At 42.0% G+C, this 17,257-nt stretch overlaps 1 protein-coding gene across 1 annotated transcript in view; it reads left to right on the top strand.

Annotated features, from left to right (window-relative positions):
• Positions 1–17,257, top strand: part of CSMD1 (CUB and Sushi multiple domains 1) — a gene marked incomplete at both ends in the record, with an annotated part of 1,981,616 nt that overhangs the window by 1,672,309 nt on the left and 292,050 nt on the right. The window contains one exon of the mRNA XM_080796866.1: positions 12,468–12,670. Coding sequence (XP_080652992.1) covers positions 12,468–12,670 — 203 coding nt within the window. The remainder of the gene's footprint in view (positions 1–12,467; positions 12,671–17,257) is intronic.

Below are 17,257 nucleotides of genomic sequence, written 5' to 3'. Positions count from 1 at the left end.
TGCCTGTCTCTCTGCCTGCTTGTGATCTCTGTCTGTCAAATAAATAAATGAATAAAATCTTTAAAAAAAAAGAAAATATGTATTATTGTTAGCATGTTACTTTGAAAAAAATAAAACAACTTAGAAGTACATGAGGTACAGTTGTAGGCTTAACATAGAACTAATAATACTCAGAAAAATAGGGTCTAGTCTTAGCTTCGATATTGATTGGCTTGTTACAAAGTCTTAGTTTTTCCACTGGTAACACAGCCAATATTAACTACACCATTTACTTGATAATGAAGAAAACATCAGTTACAGAAACATGAGCCCAGGGATTAATTTAAGTATGAAAAAGTTCTTAATATAAATGGAATTCATTATTATGCATTCAGACTATAATTTCCTCAATGTAAGTGTTTTTCACTCTCAAAGAACGAATAAGCAGCAAGACCCCAGAAATTATAAAAGGGATGGTTTCTACACACCTCGGGGCCAATTCTTACTGGGCCTATTCTGATTCCGCTGGAGCCCAGAGCAATTTCTGATTGCATATTGCTATAACTTTTTGTTCAAGGTAATAGAAGAACCCTAAATAGTTGTCGTTATAGGGCACTTGGGTCTGGGAAAGGTTTGTAATTTTAACATATATTCGATAAAGCAGTTACCTGAGCCGAATTTAATTAAAAGTCTAATCACAAGACATTGTAGTAAATTTAGCCACATTTAGTGTTATATGTAAACATTTCTCTAAGAGACTTCCTGTATTTCATTGCAGAGCACAGCTATAATTTATATAATAAAGGTAACAGCACTATAAACGTCTTCAGCGAGCAACAGCAGAGGCCACATTTTACATAATCACATGTGTATATTGTTCCTTGGTTTTAATTGGTTTTCTGCATGTGTAATTGTCTGGAAAACTCACTTTGAAAGTATTTCTGTTCCTAATCATTCACAGGAAATTGCATTTGGAGGTATAGTTGAGGGGAATTCTTTTAGAAAAGCTCATGCACTATTAGAAACATCAGAGGTACATCAAAAATTTACCAAGATTGTCACATCTGTCCCTGTGCAGACTTTTACAGAAAGTGAAATGAGGGATGGTGGTCCTCATCTTACCCTGGTGTATCTTAGAGTTGTTTCCTGGTTGTGTTGGGCGGTGGAAAGAGTACAGTGAGATCTAGCTTTGAAATCTAGGGATATTTTAATTTATTTTTGACCAGACTTTAAGCTCCCCATGAGAAATAGAGTCAAGAGGAAAATGGCAAGCCAATAGCCTCTATTTATTAGACATTTATGTCCAATCTCAATGTTGAGCCTTGCTTAGCAAACAGGCTAGAAACCCAAGTTGGAGGCCTTTTGATGATAGCAGTTAAGCATAGGAGGCCAGAAATAAAACATCTGAAATTTCTCCTTTCTTATTTAGAACACCACAAGTTATACCTAACTTTTGGGGATAATATGAGGAAATAACCAGCCAAGAGAATTTCATCCAACAAAAGGGAAGAGATCGGTCGCACTACCAAGACTCCCATGTCTTGGGCTGGCTTCCAGTCCTTAGCATGGGGCCATGGAGACAGCCGCTGTGTTAGTGTACCTCCCCAGCCACTCAGGAGACAGAAAGTTAGAGGCAGGAGAGCTGCAGGCACTCCTCCCTTTGCAGGATCCTGACACACCCAATTTCAGGTGTGATTATTTAATTAACACCAGTCCTCCAACAACACAATTGAAATTCCAGTAGAAATGTTTGGACTGACTGGAAAAATTGCATAAAGAACAGACTTCTCTTTTTGCTGTTCTGTTCCTGTGTCACTACACAAATCACAGAGGCACATCACGATCCCTGGCTAATCAGGTCTTCCGTCAAAGTCCCTGGGTAGTCAGGCACTGAGCATCTGCTCTTCAGGTCATGCACAGACAGCAAAGCATGTTGTGTTGCAACCCCGTCTCCCGTGAGAAACCCACTTGACATTTCACATCAATAGATCATGAATAAGGTCATTGGCCAAAAAAAGAAGACAGTATGGGAAAAAAAATGAAAAGTGGTCACACTTCAAATTCGAGTTGAACGTAGATGGAATTTTGGAGGAGCTGGCAGTGGAAACATTGGTTTTCCCACTGCTTCAGAAAGGAGGAGCTCCCCACCGATAGACTCTAGACACCTCAACATCTGCCTTTACTACTGTCATTCCTGCTCTTATGATTCCTGCTTCTATATTCCCTGTTTCTCTTAATACGCACCTTCCTCCCGCTGGCTGGGGATTCTAATTTTCAATATGATCTTCTACTCTTCCTTATTTCTCCTTCCTTGGTCTCAATATTTCCCCAAATAGAAAATCCAAGATGTCAGTAGATGTCTCACAGCATTCTTCCAGTAATTATATTAAATGTCTTCATAATAAGCACTGAGAAAAAATTAGCTGCATATGGACCAAAGCCGTGTCATCTCTCCATTTGTTTATCTTTCTTTCTTGTTATCTGCCACTTCCAGTTCCTTACTTAACATGCTCATTACCTTTCTTATTTTAATCTTCTCCCAGCTGACCTTTCCAAAACCATGGTTTACTCTCCCCAATCTCTCAAATGCTCCCCTTGATGATCAGCACACATAAGCTCCTTAACCAGAGCGGTAATACCCTCTTTGATTTGGCTTACTGTGCCTTTACAAATTTATCTCTAACTACTCATATATTTGTTAGTCCCTAATCCCAGCCGTGCTATACCAGCTCTGTCTCTTGACCTACGCTCTCCCCAGTTATTCCTTGTTGCCGCATCTCCACATTCTTCCCATCTAGTAGGACCCAGTTAAAATGTCAACTCCTCCACAAAGCTTTCATTCCTATTACCCCATCTAAAAATAACCTAGTTTCTTCTCTGAACTCGGCATTTCTGTCCTATAGCCACCTTTCTTCAGACTTGTAGTCTGTTAGAGTCATAACCATGTATCCAAGGATGGAAGACAAAACTCTTCATATCACAAGCTTCTCTCCCACCCACACTCATGTGACCCTCACATCTCCTTAATTCCATGACTGAAGCTCCCAGATAGCACTTACCGACCCACAACTGCCTCTACTCCCCTTGTCCAGACCCTTGTAATGCATGGGACCTGTTATCTGACCATCCTGCAAAGGCTTTCTCTAGTCCATTGTTCTCATTCTAGGGAGCATGTTTTATTTTCTTTATTAACAATATTAGTTTATTATGGCTGAAAAATGAAGACATATAGAGACATTTTGAAAATTGTAAATAAAAAAAAAAAGATTCCCATTATCCCTATAACATACATGAGTGTTGGCACATGGACAATATCTTACATGTAACTAAGCATATTCTATAGTGTGAGTGTGTGCTGTTAAATATTGTCCCTCTTGTTGGTTATTTATATCATTTCTAATTTTCAATATTATATATAATCATACACCAAATAGTATTGCAAGTAAACCTTTGCTTTTATTTGTAATTAATACCTTAGAACCGACAACCACAGAAGTTTTTGCTGGCTCAAATAGTGGAAACATTTTTACATGTATTATTACAAATCTTTCTATGATACAAAACTGATCATTTCACCTACCCACTTAAAAAATTATTTTGTCTGCTTATTATATGCAGAATAAATTAAAGTCCATTGACTTACTATTAGAAGTATCTATTTTTTCCCTTATTTTTGAAATACTAGAAAAGTGTTACAGAAAAATAAGAAGCCTGAAAAGTAGTTTGCTGTCATCCTAGGTGTGAAATAACTACAGTTGGAAATTTGATCTGTATTTCTATAGTTTCTCTATGCAAACATGAATATATAAAATTCTATTTATTCATTTATCTATTTATTGAATTATTTTTATAAAAATAGTATCATGTCACATAGTATTCTGAGCATTTTTTCGGATAATAAATGTAGGTAAAGTTTTAGGTCCTTTCTAGTGATTCCAACTTATTCTCTCATGTCACTGCATGACATTGCGTTGCCTGAATGTGCCAGCATTTTTTAAACCACACCCTGTTGGGATATTTAGGTTATTGTAGAGTTTCCCCTGTTTACCACCATGGTGTGTGTGTGTGCTCATCTAAGTTCTGATGGCCATTACAAAATTGTTTTTAAAACGAATAAAAAAAATAAAAAGAGTAGATATCATCTCCAGCAGTGTATGGAAAGGAAGTCTCCACATTTTCACCGAAACCCAACAAAGTCTTTTAATCTTTGTCAATTTGTCAGGCAAAAAAAAAAAGTCTCTACAACATTTTATTTGTTATATTTATTGGCAGATTTTATTTTTTGACAGTTTGACGTATTTAGGTATTTATTTGTTTACCCATTTCTGTCTCTCTGCCTTTACTTGAATTTCCTTCCTTCCTTCTCTCTGCCTGACAAGACCCCTCGGAGACATCTTGAGGCAGAGTTGTACACATGTCCCTCTATGCTGACCAAAATCTTTATTCGTAATTGTGGACACTTGTGATGCTGTGCATTGCAGTGTGTATGGCTTTTTTGTTTTCTCACGTACCTGTGTCTGAAATAAGCCTGAGTTCTTTTGGGATGATACTATATTTTATTTGATTTTTAAATGTTCCCTGTCTAGTGGTGTAGTGTCTGGCATATTGACTTTTAGTATTTCTTTTATTTTAAATGGCTGTGAATTTATTTGCATTTAAATTGTGTTATATTGTATTTATTGTTGAAGTCATTAGACATTTTCCAAATTGGCAAATATCACAGCACCAAGGTGTCTGGTTGGTTGGTTGTGTGTGGAAGCTTCTCATTAACGCGCATGCCTAGAAGAACACAAACTACCAGTGTATGGCTTGTCCACACAATAGCACCCTGTGTAACCAGCAACCAGATAGAGAAATAGACTCACCAAGACACAGCATGTTCCCTTTGAGCTCCATGTGAATCATTCATTCTCAAGGATGATCACTGTGGCCTTCAGATGGTCTGGCCTAATTTGGACGTTGTATAAAATGGAATTATGCAGTGAGATTGGTATCGTATCTTCATTTCTGCAAACTTTACTCCCACTGATAGAGCTTGATTACGCCACCGCATGAATATACCATCACTTATTTATTCATCCTTGGTGTTGATGGACGTTGTTTTGTCTGGTTTGGGTTATCATGTTGTCTATGCTTTCATGTATTGTTTGGTGGGTGCACACATGTTTTTCTTTCAGATGCATACCTGGGACTAGATTGTCTAAGTAATGGTGAGTCCTATGCTCAGCCTTGGTAGATTCCACCAAATGATCTTCCAGAGTGGTCATACCTGCTCCCATCACGAGGCATGTAAGATTTCCAGGTTCTCTACCTTCCAACTACACTTGGCATTGACTATCTTTTTCATTTTAGTCATTCCAGTGGGTGTATAGGAGTTTTAATTTGCATTTTTCTGATCAAGTCTTAATTTGCATTCTCTGATTGGCCTTTAGAATATCCTCTTTAATGATTGCCAGTTGAACTCTCTTGCCCTTTTTATTTTCCTGGATCAGATTGCCTCTTTTACTTATTGATGTGTATATAGTTTTTATATATCCTGAATGCAATTATTTTCTAATTATATGTTTAACACTTACCTTTATACTCTATGGTCAGTCTTTTGGTATCATAATGTCTTTTGATAAACACAGGTTCTTAATTTCCATGAGTCAAATTTATTTTTTATTCATTCTTCTTTTATAATTAGTGGGTTTCTTACATGTATTTAAATTGCATTATGTCAAATGTTTTTTGGAGCTGTTAGTATTTGGGAGTCCAGATTAAGAAATTCTGCATCTCCAAAATTATAAAAATATTATCTGAGGTTTTCTTGCGGATTTATTTTACCTTCCACATTTATGTCTCTGTTTCATCTGGAATTGATTTTCGTGTATGTATGAAAAATATTCAAGTATTTTATTATTGTTGCTGTAGTCATTGGTGAAATTAAATTGGCCATTTGTTAAAAAGTCAATCTTTCTTCATTGCATGTTACAATGCAATCTTTATCATTAACCAGATCTATCTATCTATCTATCTATATATATATATGGTTAATATAGATTAACCAGATCTGTAGGTATTTTTCTATCTTAATTACTTAATTGTTTGTAATAAGTCTTGATAACCAGTGCTATCATCCTCCATCTTTGTTCTTTGTCATGTAGATTGCTATAACTATCTTGTCCTTTTGTATTTCCATATTTAGTTTAGAAAGATTTGTTACAGTCTACAAAATAAATTTGTAGGACTTTGATTAGAATCACATTATGTCCATAGATCAATTTAAGGAAAACTTACATCATTTACAGTGCTGAATTTTCTGATCCCTAACCTGGTGCTTGGAATATTTATTTAGATCTTATATAACTTGTTTTTTTTTCTTTTAAGATTTTATTTATTTATTTGACAGAGAAAGATCACAAGTAGGCAGAGAAGCAGGCAGAGAGAAAGAGAGAGAGAGAGAAGCAGGCTTCCCGCTAAGCAAAGAGCCCGGTGCGGAGCTTGATCCCAGGACCCTGAAATCATGACCTGAGCCATAGGCAGTGGCTTAACCCACTGAGCCACCCAGGCGCCCCTACTTGTTTTGATAATGCTTTGCAGTTTTCTGTGTGGAGGTCTTGCAGATCTTTTGTTGGAATTATTCCTACCTACAGGATTTTTTTATATTAATGTAAGTAGTATTTTTATGTCATTTTGCATTGGTGGCTGCTATATGAAAACAAAGTATATTTTATATTTATCTTTTATAAATTCTCTTATTAATTCTAAGCGTTTGTAGGTTTTCAAGTTTTCTCTATGCACACAGGCATGCTATCTACAATAAGAGTTTATTTTCTTTTTCCCAAGTCTTATGCTTTTGTTTGTCTTATTGCAATGGCTACAATCTCCAGAATAATGTTAATTAGAAGTGGTGATAGTGGACCTCACTGTTCTGTTCCCAATCACAGTGAGTAAACTCTTAACTACCCTTCAGTAAATACAGTTTAATTATACAAAATAACCCCTCCATAATGGAAAAAATAATAAATAATAATTTTTACCATCTAATGTTATAAAATTCTCCTAAAATCTGTAGGAAAATTATTTAAATTAATAAATAACATTATTTATACAAGACAATTAAACATCACAGTGTTCCATACTTCTTTTTTTTCACTTAGCTATATTTTACAGACTTCTCTCTAGATAGATAAGTAGGTAGATAGATAGATATATCAATATGTCAATATTTACTGGACTTTTAATTCCTTTGTTGTTGACCATTTATCTTATTTTCAATTTATCACCAATTTAAAAATATTTTGATAAATGTAGATATATATTTCTGTATGTTTGTCTATATTGAGCTCTTGGAGTCAACTTCAATAATCTGTATTTTCTAGAAAACAATTTCATGTGCAGTTCAAAGTGTATTGCCAGATTTATATACAGAGACATTACTTAGTTTCTTCCTTTTCTTCTTTAGGTTATTTTTTTTTAATTTTTATCAAAAATTACTACAAGCACACAGTATAAAAGTATATAGTCAGTTCTACAGCAGACAGTTATGTAAATAGCTCATAATTCTACAGCAATAGTTATTCCCTACATCATCTTAAATTCTGGAATTGATAGACAATATGAGTTTTGCAGTTAATAAGCCTAATATGTCCTGAGTAGCATGAGTGGAAATCAGTGACCACCTAGACACATTCTAGTAAGACTGAGAGACACCAAAGGCAAGGGGATCTAACAGACAGGCAAAGAAAGAAAGGCCTATATTAATTAGCCTGATAAAAGACATCTTAGCAATACAGACTAAAAGGAGATCTTTGAAGAACTAGAGGGAAATAACCATTGATCTGGAATTCTGTCCTCAAACTGTCATTCCTTACTAAAGCTCCCTGTTATGCAGTTATTAACACAAAAAATAGATCTAGATTTTGTTTAGGGTATGTATTCACTGGGAATATATGATAGTTAGGAACTTACCCTCAGCTAAGAACATAATTTAATATACACATGAGTGGATTATACGGAGACATTGGAAACGGCACAGTCCACTACTTAGAACTCTTTATGACCCATAGATCAAGCAGATAACAAATTAGTAAGTTTATAGAAGATCTGAACTATGCAATTATTGGACTTATTTTTAGAAGATATTCAATCCCCAGTAGAACCTGCACATTCCGTTCAAGTAAGTATGAAACAGACATAAACATGATCACATACTAGGAACAAACTGTAAGTAAATACACAGAATTATTATCTTTTATGCCCCATATGCTGACCAAAATGGGATAGAAATAGAAATCTACAGCAAAAAAGTAACATAGGGGATGAAAACACTCCCCGTCTTCCCTTGTAGCTTCTTGGGCTGTTCTAATAATGACACCGACATCAGGCTGATGAACAGGAGAAAAACCGAATTTCATTTACATGTATAGAAACCACATTGGAAACGTGAGACTCTAAGAACTAGCTAGAACAGACAGTTTTTACAGCTTTTATACAAGGGGATAATCCGTGAAGAATTGACAAGACAAAGGAGTTGGGACTTGGGGTTCGGTATGAGTGAGGAAGTCGCAGGTTTGGCTGCATAGCCTAGCCAGCCCTCGGTTCCCTCTCCCTGGTGGGAAGGATGTACGGGAGGGTACGTCTCACAGTGAACGTTTATCTCCTGCTTTTAGGGTGATGGGGGGATGAGAGTGTCCCTCTTGCATCATCTGTTTCTTAAGCAGCTTTAATTCAAAATAATCAATATTCTGTACTGTAAGGTGACTAACATAACACAATTAAAAAAAACACACACAATATTCCAATGTGTTGTATTGGGGTTGGCAGATTCTGCTCCTCTTCAGTAAGAAGAGGATTTAAATTTTCCATTTTGAAAATTTTAAAAAATGCATGATTAATAATTTCATACTTAATTTATAGCACTGGATGCACATATTAGAAAAATACGGGAACCTGAAAATCAACAAGTTTCTAGCTAATGGTGCATACAAAATAGTATCAGAGTAAATTCACAGAAGTAGAAATGGAAAAACAAGTAATGTGTAAGAAATTAATGAGAGAAGCAATAGAGGAAATTAATGAACCCACAAACTGGCTTTTGAAAAGGTATCATTGAGTAGACCGATAACCGAAGCGATTTATTAAGATAAAATATAGGAGACCCAAATAATTAACATTAGGAATGGAAATAAAAATATACCCATGTGGTAGAGATGAGTTTTTAGAAAATATAAGAAAATGATAGATTATAATAAATCAATATATTAGAAAAATTTCTGGTCAAAAGAAAAATAAGGCAATAGTTTGATTCACTCAATGAGGCTAAAAGAACCTTTGTGTCCAATGGCAAGAAAGCATAAGAAATAGAAATTAAGAGCTAACTCTGTAATTCATTCTATTATTTAAAAAATAACTATATGGTCTTACAAATAGATGTAGAAAAAAATAACTTAGCAGAATTTAATACTTTCTCTTTTTTAAAGATTTTATTTATTTGAGGTAGAGAGAGAACACGAGTGGGGTGGGGGGGGGGCAGAGAGAGAGGGGGAAGCAGGCTCTCTACCGAGCAGGGGGCCCGATGCAGGGCTCGATCCCAGGACCCTGGGATCATGACCTGAAATGAGGCAGAGACTTAACTGACAGAGCCCCCCCCGCCCCCGGTGTCCCTAGAATCTAATACTTCTTCATGATCAACTACAGAGCAAACTAAAACAGAACCCTCCTACCATGGTAAGCAGGAGAGATTTTTCCTAAAATGATAAACGTTTGTGATGAAATCTTTCAACAAATACTATACTATGCTATACTATACTATACTATACTATAATAATAAGAATGACAAAAGAGATAGCACGTTGCAAATGTGGGAAACCTGGATATTCAGGTAATTCAAAGCCTGGGTCTCTCCTTTCCTTCACCCACGTCCTTTGACAACCTCACCTAGTCTTGTCCTCTAACAACCGTTATGTGCTGAGGACACACACATTTCTTATTTCCATCCAGACTGCTTTTCAAAGCTCACGGTTCCTAGGAACAGCTCTCTCCTGACCGCCACTACTCATGCCCCTTTCGCATCTTGACCCCGACATGTGCAAAGCCCGTCCGCTGGGCTTCCCCGTCCCACAAAACCTTCCCCCTTACTTTTTCTCAGCTCACTTGATGGCGACGCTGCCTTTGTATTTTTTAAGAAGGAAACCTGGAGTGGCCTTGCTTTCTCTGTTTCCCGTATGTGCCTCACCCACTCCCGGTCCTCCTTCAGAAGGTGCCCGGAACGGGACCTCCGCTCAGTATCTCCGCGGTCAACTCACGTCACCCCGTGGGATTCTCCCGTCCTTCCCTCCCACCCCGGACGGCACAGCCGGTGCTCCTGACTCTGCTTTGACTTCTTCTCTCCCCACGTGCGTTTGCCACCCACAGACACACAGTCTGCCTCCGTCCGGTGCGGAGTCCTGGTTTTGGGTTATCGCGGGCTCCTCCCGTCACCGTCCCAGCGCCCCAACGGCAGGTTCTCTGTTTCATTCTCTGATGTATCCGAAATTTCTGGAAGAGTGCTGGGTACACAGCTGGTGATCAATACATATTTGTTGAAATGCTGAACCAGGCTGAAAGAGGGACGCCTTCGAGACACAATAATAGGTTCTACCTCATGAGAAATCAGGGAAATGGAATCTGCACAGGCCTCCATTCCTCAACCATCAGATGCTTGTGTTCCCGGCCGCTAGAGTGAGATAATGTCAGATATTGATAAAGATGGACCAGAACAAGGCTATGTGTGCATTACTGTGAGGCTAACGACCCACAGTCCCTGGGCAGAACAGCTCGTAGATTGTTTCTGAGCCTGGAAAGACCCTGGTGAGTCCCCAGGACTGCTTCTGGCAGCACCATTGCCTAGACTGAGATGTGCAAATGGGACTACTGTGGTGGCGAGCACAGTGTAGAGTGTAGACGTGTAGGAGCACGATGTAGAGTGTAGACATGGAGGAGCACGGTGTAGGGCATAGATATGTAGGATCACTGTGTTGTACACCCGAAGCTCATGTGATGCTGTGTGCCCACTACACCTCAACAAAAATAAACACACACACACACGCACACACCCAATACATAAAATGCAGAAGCGAACTCCTTTTCAGTCGATGACTAGAAAAATAAAGCACTTTTGCATGCTTGTAAAGTGGACTAAGAAAACCTGCATTTTCTGGGATAGAGAGAGAGGGGGCTTTCACGTAACGCTGACTGCAAAAAGCAGGTTGCAGGGGCACATACAACGCCAAAATGACATCTCTTACGCAGTCAGTGTTGAATGTACGAATTAGGACCCTATATTGCCTGGGGGTATATATGCACACCGCGGCAGCTGAAATGACCGAAACGTAAACGGAACACGGTCTGTGAGCGTTTCAGAACGGGGACTGAGAGGAAGAACAGATGCATTACTGGAAGGAAGGGCAGTGGGGCTGTGTCTACAGGGCTTTGTTTTTAAAGATCTGAAGCACGTCGGCAAGAGGTGAGCGCGGGGGCGGTGGGCACAGACGGTCTGCTGCCCTCCATACTTTCCTCTGTATTAAAATTATTTCATATGAAACGCCTTGAACATATGCCATGCGGCACGTACTTTCTACAAGTTGAGACAGACACTTTCTTTGAATATATAACATGCAGAGAAGAAATTATTGGGGTCCGTGTCCCGCTTCCCTTCTGTCATTTGTTGTGATGTTTATCGTCTCCCGGACGGTTTTGTGGAATAAGCAGTGAGGGGGGACTGGAAAGCGAGGCAGCCGGGAAACGCTGGTGGCTGAGCTCTCCCGCGGCTCTGCCGCCGTCTCCCCCGACCTCGGCCGCCGCTAGGAGCGAGCTTTCCAGACCCAGAGATGTTCCCCTCGCTCTGGGAAGGACCTCGGCATCTGGTCAAAGTGTATTAAAATGTTATCAAGAAAGGAGTTCCTATGACACATTCCTGCCTTTGTTTTGGTACTGCAAACGCTGGGTCTTTCTGAAAATGCACACTTGGTAGAGAGAATCCCGGTGGCAGGTGGGATGGTGAGGACACAAGGACCATGTCCTTGTGCGGAAACATCATCGCCGGTGTGTGTGCCTGGCACGCGCGCTGCCACGCAGTGGGGCATCTCGGGAACCACACGGACGCCCGTAAAAATCCTTGATTTGCTTAAAGCAAAGCAAAGTCAAACTCCCCGCTGATTTGGGAGGCTGAGAAAGCTTTGAATTACACAAAGAATGGGCAGTCTCGGGAGGAATTGTTTTGGTCGTTGAATACGTAGCTCAGCGTCGAGCCCGGCAGGCTCCGTGTGCTGCGCCTGCCCAGGTAACTGTCACTTGCCCCCGGGGACGTGTATGTCTGAGGCTTCTCAGGGTCAGGAGGCCGGAGGCACCTGTGGGGGGGCGGGGGGGTCCGGCCGGGTGAGCCCCTGCTCGTCCCGTCTGTGCCAGGGGCTCGGCGGCGCGGGGAGCCGTCCCGGCAGTAAGCACCGGCTCTGCTCTCTCCACAGCCTGCACTTCATCGTGTTCGACACGGAGACGGCCCACGACACCCTGAAGGTGTGGGACGGCCCGCGGGACAGCGACATCCTGCTCAAGGAGTGGAGCGGCTCCCTGCTCCCCGAGGACATCCACAGCACCTTCAGCGCGCTCACCCTGCAGTTCGACAGCGACTTCTTCATCAGCAAGTCGGGCTTCTCCATCCAGTTCTCAAGTAGGTGCCGGCCGCCCTCGCGTCTGCGCGCGGGCGCCCGTGTGCCGGGTCGCCAGACCTCGCTGCCCGTCCTCGGGCCTGCCCCCTCGTGCAGGTCGCTTCTGTTGAGCGTCGCGATGTGACCTTCGGAAGGGGCAGGGGGAGAGAAAGGTTCGTTTTCAGACAAGCTGTCCCCGGCCAGGTAGGGCGAGCAGGGCATCTCCGTAGTTACAGGAAAACAGAGACGTGTCATTTTAAAGGCTTCGGATGACCGGCAGAATGGGGGCCCCGGACAGAGGCCGGTCTCTACCCGAATGGGGACTTGGCCTCGGGTGGCCCCGTAAACCTGCACCAACGCCAGGCCCCCCGGCTCCCCCCACTCTGTGCTGTGAAGTCTCCACGCAGTGCAGCTGCTCACCAGACCGGAGGGCCTGCCGTCCACTAACCAGACCGGAGGGCCTGCCGTCCACTCCTGCAGAGAAGGAGTTGCCCCTCCTCTGGGCCAGGGTTTCAGGTAGTTTGCGTGACGGAGTAATCCCAAGCAGATCGCCCACGGGACCCCTCACTTGCACACTGGAGCTCTTACCCCTGACGGACAGGTTCCTCCTTTGCTGTGTGGCCCATTTTTTAAGGAGTAGTTTCCCAAGAAGGAAGGGATGCGGGGGCTTCGTGGACGCGGACCCTCTGAGCACCCGTCACATCGCACCCTGTAGAGACGTCATGTACCTTGGTGGTGCGCAGGGTCGGCCATGAAACAGGTGAAATTCGCACATAAGCACGTTCCCATTCAGCTATCTCTTGGCAGGCCCCCGGTGAACCACTTCTAGGATTTACATAAGAAAGTGGACTTAGCTCAGTTTAATGCTTTAGAAGGTTGTTAATAAAAATGAAATTATCGTCTGCACAATTTTTAATCTCCGGTTTCACTGGGCTCCCAGTGCAGTGATTGGCAAACATGTGCTAAATTTTTCACCGGCCTGTTGTAAAAATATTTGAGGTAAGTTTGTTCCAGCCAACCTGGTTTAGGGAAAAACATTCCTTTATTCTAAGACTTTTGCTCTTTTTATCTTCAGAAATGGGGTGAGTCGATGGTGATGCGTGACTCATTGCCCTTCTCTGGCAAAACAAAAAAGTGGGCAACGCTATGAGGTGGTGTTTGTTTCTCTCTCCTACCCGTTCCGTCGTTACCTCGACTTTTTTAAATACATGATTATTTAGAGCACGTTTAGGTGCACAGCAAAATGGAAGGGAAGGTACAGAGGTTTCCCGTCTGTGCTCCCACCTCATGCACAGCCTCCCCTGTGATAATTGTTGGTGACATGTCATCACCCGCGGGTGTGCTTCCCATGGGGTTCACACTTGGTGGTTGACATTCTGTGGGTTTAGAAAAATGGATAACGACGTGTGCCCCCCATTATAGTACCACACAGAGTAGTCTCACTCCCTAAAAATCCTCTGTGTTCTGAGTACCCATCCCTCGCCGGCACCCTCCACCCCTGACAGTCCGTTTACGGTCTCCAGAGCTCTGGTTTTCCCAGAGCGTCCTGGAGTTGGAGTCATACAGTGTGTGGTCTCTCAGACGGGTTCTGTCACTTGGTGACGTGCAGTTAAGGTTCTTCCACGTCTTTTCACTTCTTTGTAGAGATGGGTAATTCATCCCTTTTTAGTGATGGAAAATATTTCATTGTCCGCATGGACCACAATTCATTCATCCACTCACCTACCAAAGAGCATCTCGGTCACTTACAGGTTCTGGCAACTGTGAATCGAGTGGCTCTGAACATTCTTGTGCAGGATTGTGTGTGGGTGCACGTTTTCTGTTCATTTTGGCAAATACCAAGGACTAGGACTGCTGGATTGTAGGGTAATGGGGTGTATGGTTTTGTTACTGGCCTTTTTAAAATCTTCCCTTTATTAAATTCTTACAGAACCCAGAAAACACTTATTTTCCTATGTTCCTTCATGATTTCCCTCTCTTCAAACTTCCTAGTTGTTTTTTAATAGGCCCTTTATTATAGTTATTTGAGAATCATAGATGTTTTGATTCTCCTTGCTAATTAATTAGTTAATTAATTAATATGTTGATGTTTAGGAAGTGATCAACATGAACACACCCGTTAAAATTCCTACAGAAATGAAACTTACTTATTTTTTTTTAAATTCAGTAATTTGAAATGTTCCAGTTTGAACCATGTGAAATTGTCATTTTGTAGATAAAAATGTTTGACAGTTGGCAATTTCATAAAGTTTGACAAGACCTGGCACAAGAACTTTCCCTCCCCAACTTCCCGCTGATGAGTCCGTGAGTCTGGCATGCTCTGGAAAATTCCATGTTAGGAGCAAAAATATACTGCTGACTCCGGGTCTTTTTTGTGAATGGATTTCTTCAAGGTTGTCTTTAAAACTCTATAAAAGGGGGAAAGAAATAAGACACACAAACTTTGGCATAATTTAGAAAAATTTATCTTGGACCCTAAGTAAGGACATGTGGGTTTCTGTCTTAACCTCTCAAGGTCCGTGACTGGCCTCCTGTCTCTGTCCTTATTGCTTTATTTGTGAATTGAAGATACTGAGCCGATTTCCGAGGACCCTTGCATTTCCAGGACTCTGTATTCTGTACCGTGCATCTTCCCTTTGCCGTATAGATTATTCCTTTCCATTTCTCAAGGTGCTCTCTGACCCTAGGAGTGAGCTAGTCTTCTGTACTGTTGGGATTCATCCAGTGGGGAGCTCTGGCAGGACGTGAGAGATACAAGGGAAAGAGAGGGGTCATGGTTCCCACACGCCCTGTTCCCTCCCTGCCGGTTTCCCGGGGTTGGCTCTGTCCCCCAGTCAGAGCTCAGTGCTTGTCTCAAGAAGCCATCCACGCTCTTTTCCAGTTCTTATAGCCAGTTCCCAGGAACCACACTTCTACCTGGGACTCACCTTTGAAAGAAACCCTTTCTAATTGTCCTATCAGAAGTGTGCAGTATGTTTTGTGTTGGATCCCGACAAATACAATCCTATGAGCAACATCGGCAAGTGCATGAAATGGCCAAGAGCGTGCTCCACTCTCCTGGTTATTAACACCAGTCCCGTTTCTCAGTTTTCTAAGTGAACTTCTATCCAGTTCAAGCTCCCATGTGCTAAGGTAGATGAGAAGCCCGATGTCAGCTGACTTCACAGAGCTCCCTCCCCATTCTGGTGCATGTGGGAAGCAAAGATGTATTCCTCGGGGTGCATAGGGGAGGACCAGGTCCTCTCTATCCTTGGCTGTTACTGCCACTCTTGTGTCCCCATATGGTCCTGGTCTGTCTGGGTGCCATTTCTCTTGGCGGCCACGCCGATCTGTCTCACGTGGGCTCTATCTGTAGACCACAGGCTGGAACACGGGCAGTTGTCTGGCCATCTCCACAGCCAAGATGCTCCATGAACCACACAGCAAAATCTGTCACTTCTGGAATGCCAGCGGGAGTGGGACACTGTGTGTCTGAGAACTTGATGAAAGTTGACTCTTACGCCTAAGGTTACTAACTTATCAGAGGACTTGCCTGACTTTAGCAAAAAAGTTCCTAAAACCCTTTGGTCAGATTATAAAACAGACACCCCCATGTTCCAGGAACTTCTTTCAGCCCCAGCAAACTGGGACAGCTGGTCACCCTACCCACACCCATGACCCATGGGCCACTGTCCATCTCTCCAGTTCCAGAGCCTTCCCTTCTCCACCGGAGGCTCCAGCAAGAAAACTAATTCAAGCTGGAGTCTTTCCAAACCAAAGGCTTAGTCTCTTCAAAATCTGCAAAAGAACCATTCAGACCCAAAGGGCGCTGCTCCTCTTCTCTATGGGGGAGAAGGAAAAGTCCACGTATGTGCACCTGTGATCTTGAGACAGAAAAAAAAAAAAAAGGTAAAAGAAGAAAGAAAACCTACTTTATGTATGTTACATCGTTTCACCACTCATAAGTCAAGCTAATGTTAAATTTGAAGTATGAGCACGGCACTGTGGGTTCGAAGTAAAATTTGAAACAATGGAACTGAAAAGGAGTGTTTTCCTCGTGGGATTGATATTTCAAGTATGACCGCTGTTGCCAGGCAAGAGTGCCATTTACCCACTGGTATTAAATTAGAGTTTTCTTGATGAACCATGTTGACTCGATAGTATGCCAATAGCGTGTGAGCAAAGAATTACAGGTGTCACTGAAATATCGGAGGGAAATATTTGTTTGGCCATTGGTTTTCTTAGGGACATTTGAATTACCAGATTTTAAATAAATTTGGGGCATAGGAATGGGACTTCAGTGCTGCCGTACCTCGCGGGCACATAACTCCATGGTAAGTTGGAGCTTTGTGATTTTATCGGATGGCGTCCCTGTCCCCACGACACCGTCGTCCACTGCTCCAGGCTTCCCTTTCTCTCTCAGTCCTCCTGAGTCTGGTGGCCTCCCTACTGTAGCCTTCTTCCTTCCCCCAAACTGTAAAGGCTGGATGTCCCCAGGGTGACATCGTGTGTTTCTTCTCTACCAGCATTCGGTCCTCAGGTTCTGTCAGCCACACTCCCATCACCCCACTTTCCCCGAGCGCTGTCTAGTCGGCCCCGCTGTCCGCGTTGACGCGAAGACACAGAGCAGG

Source organism: Martes martes (genome assembly GCF_963455335.1).
Source record: "Martes martes genome assembly, chromosome: 2".
NCBI lineage: Eukaryota > Metazoa > Chordata > Mammalia > Carnivora > Mustelidae > Martes > Martes martes.
This window is presented reverse-complemented; position numbering and strand designations above follow the sequence as displayed.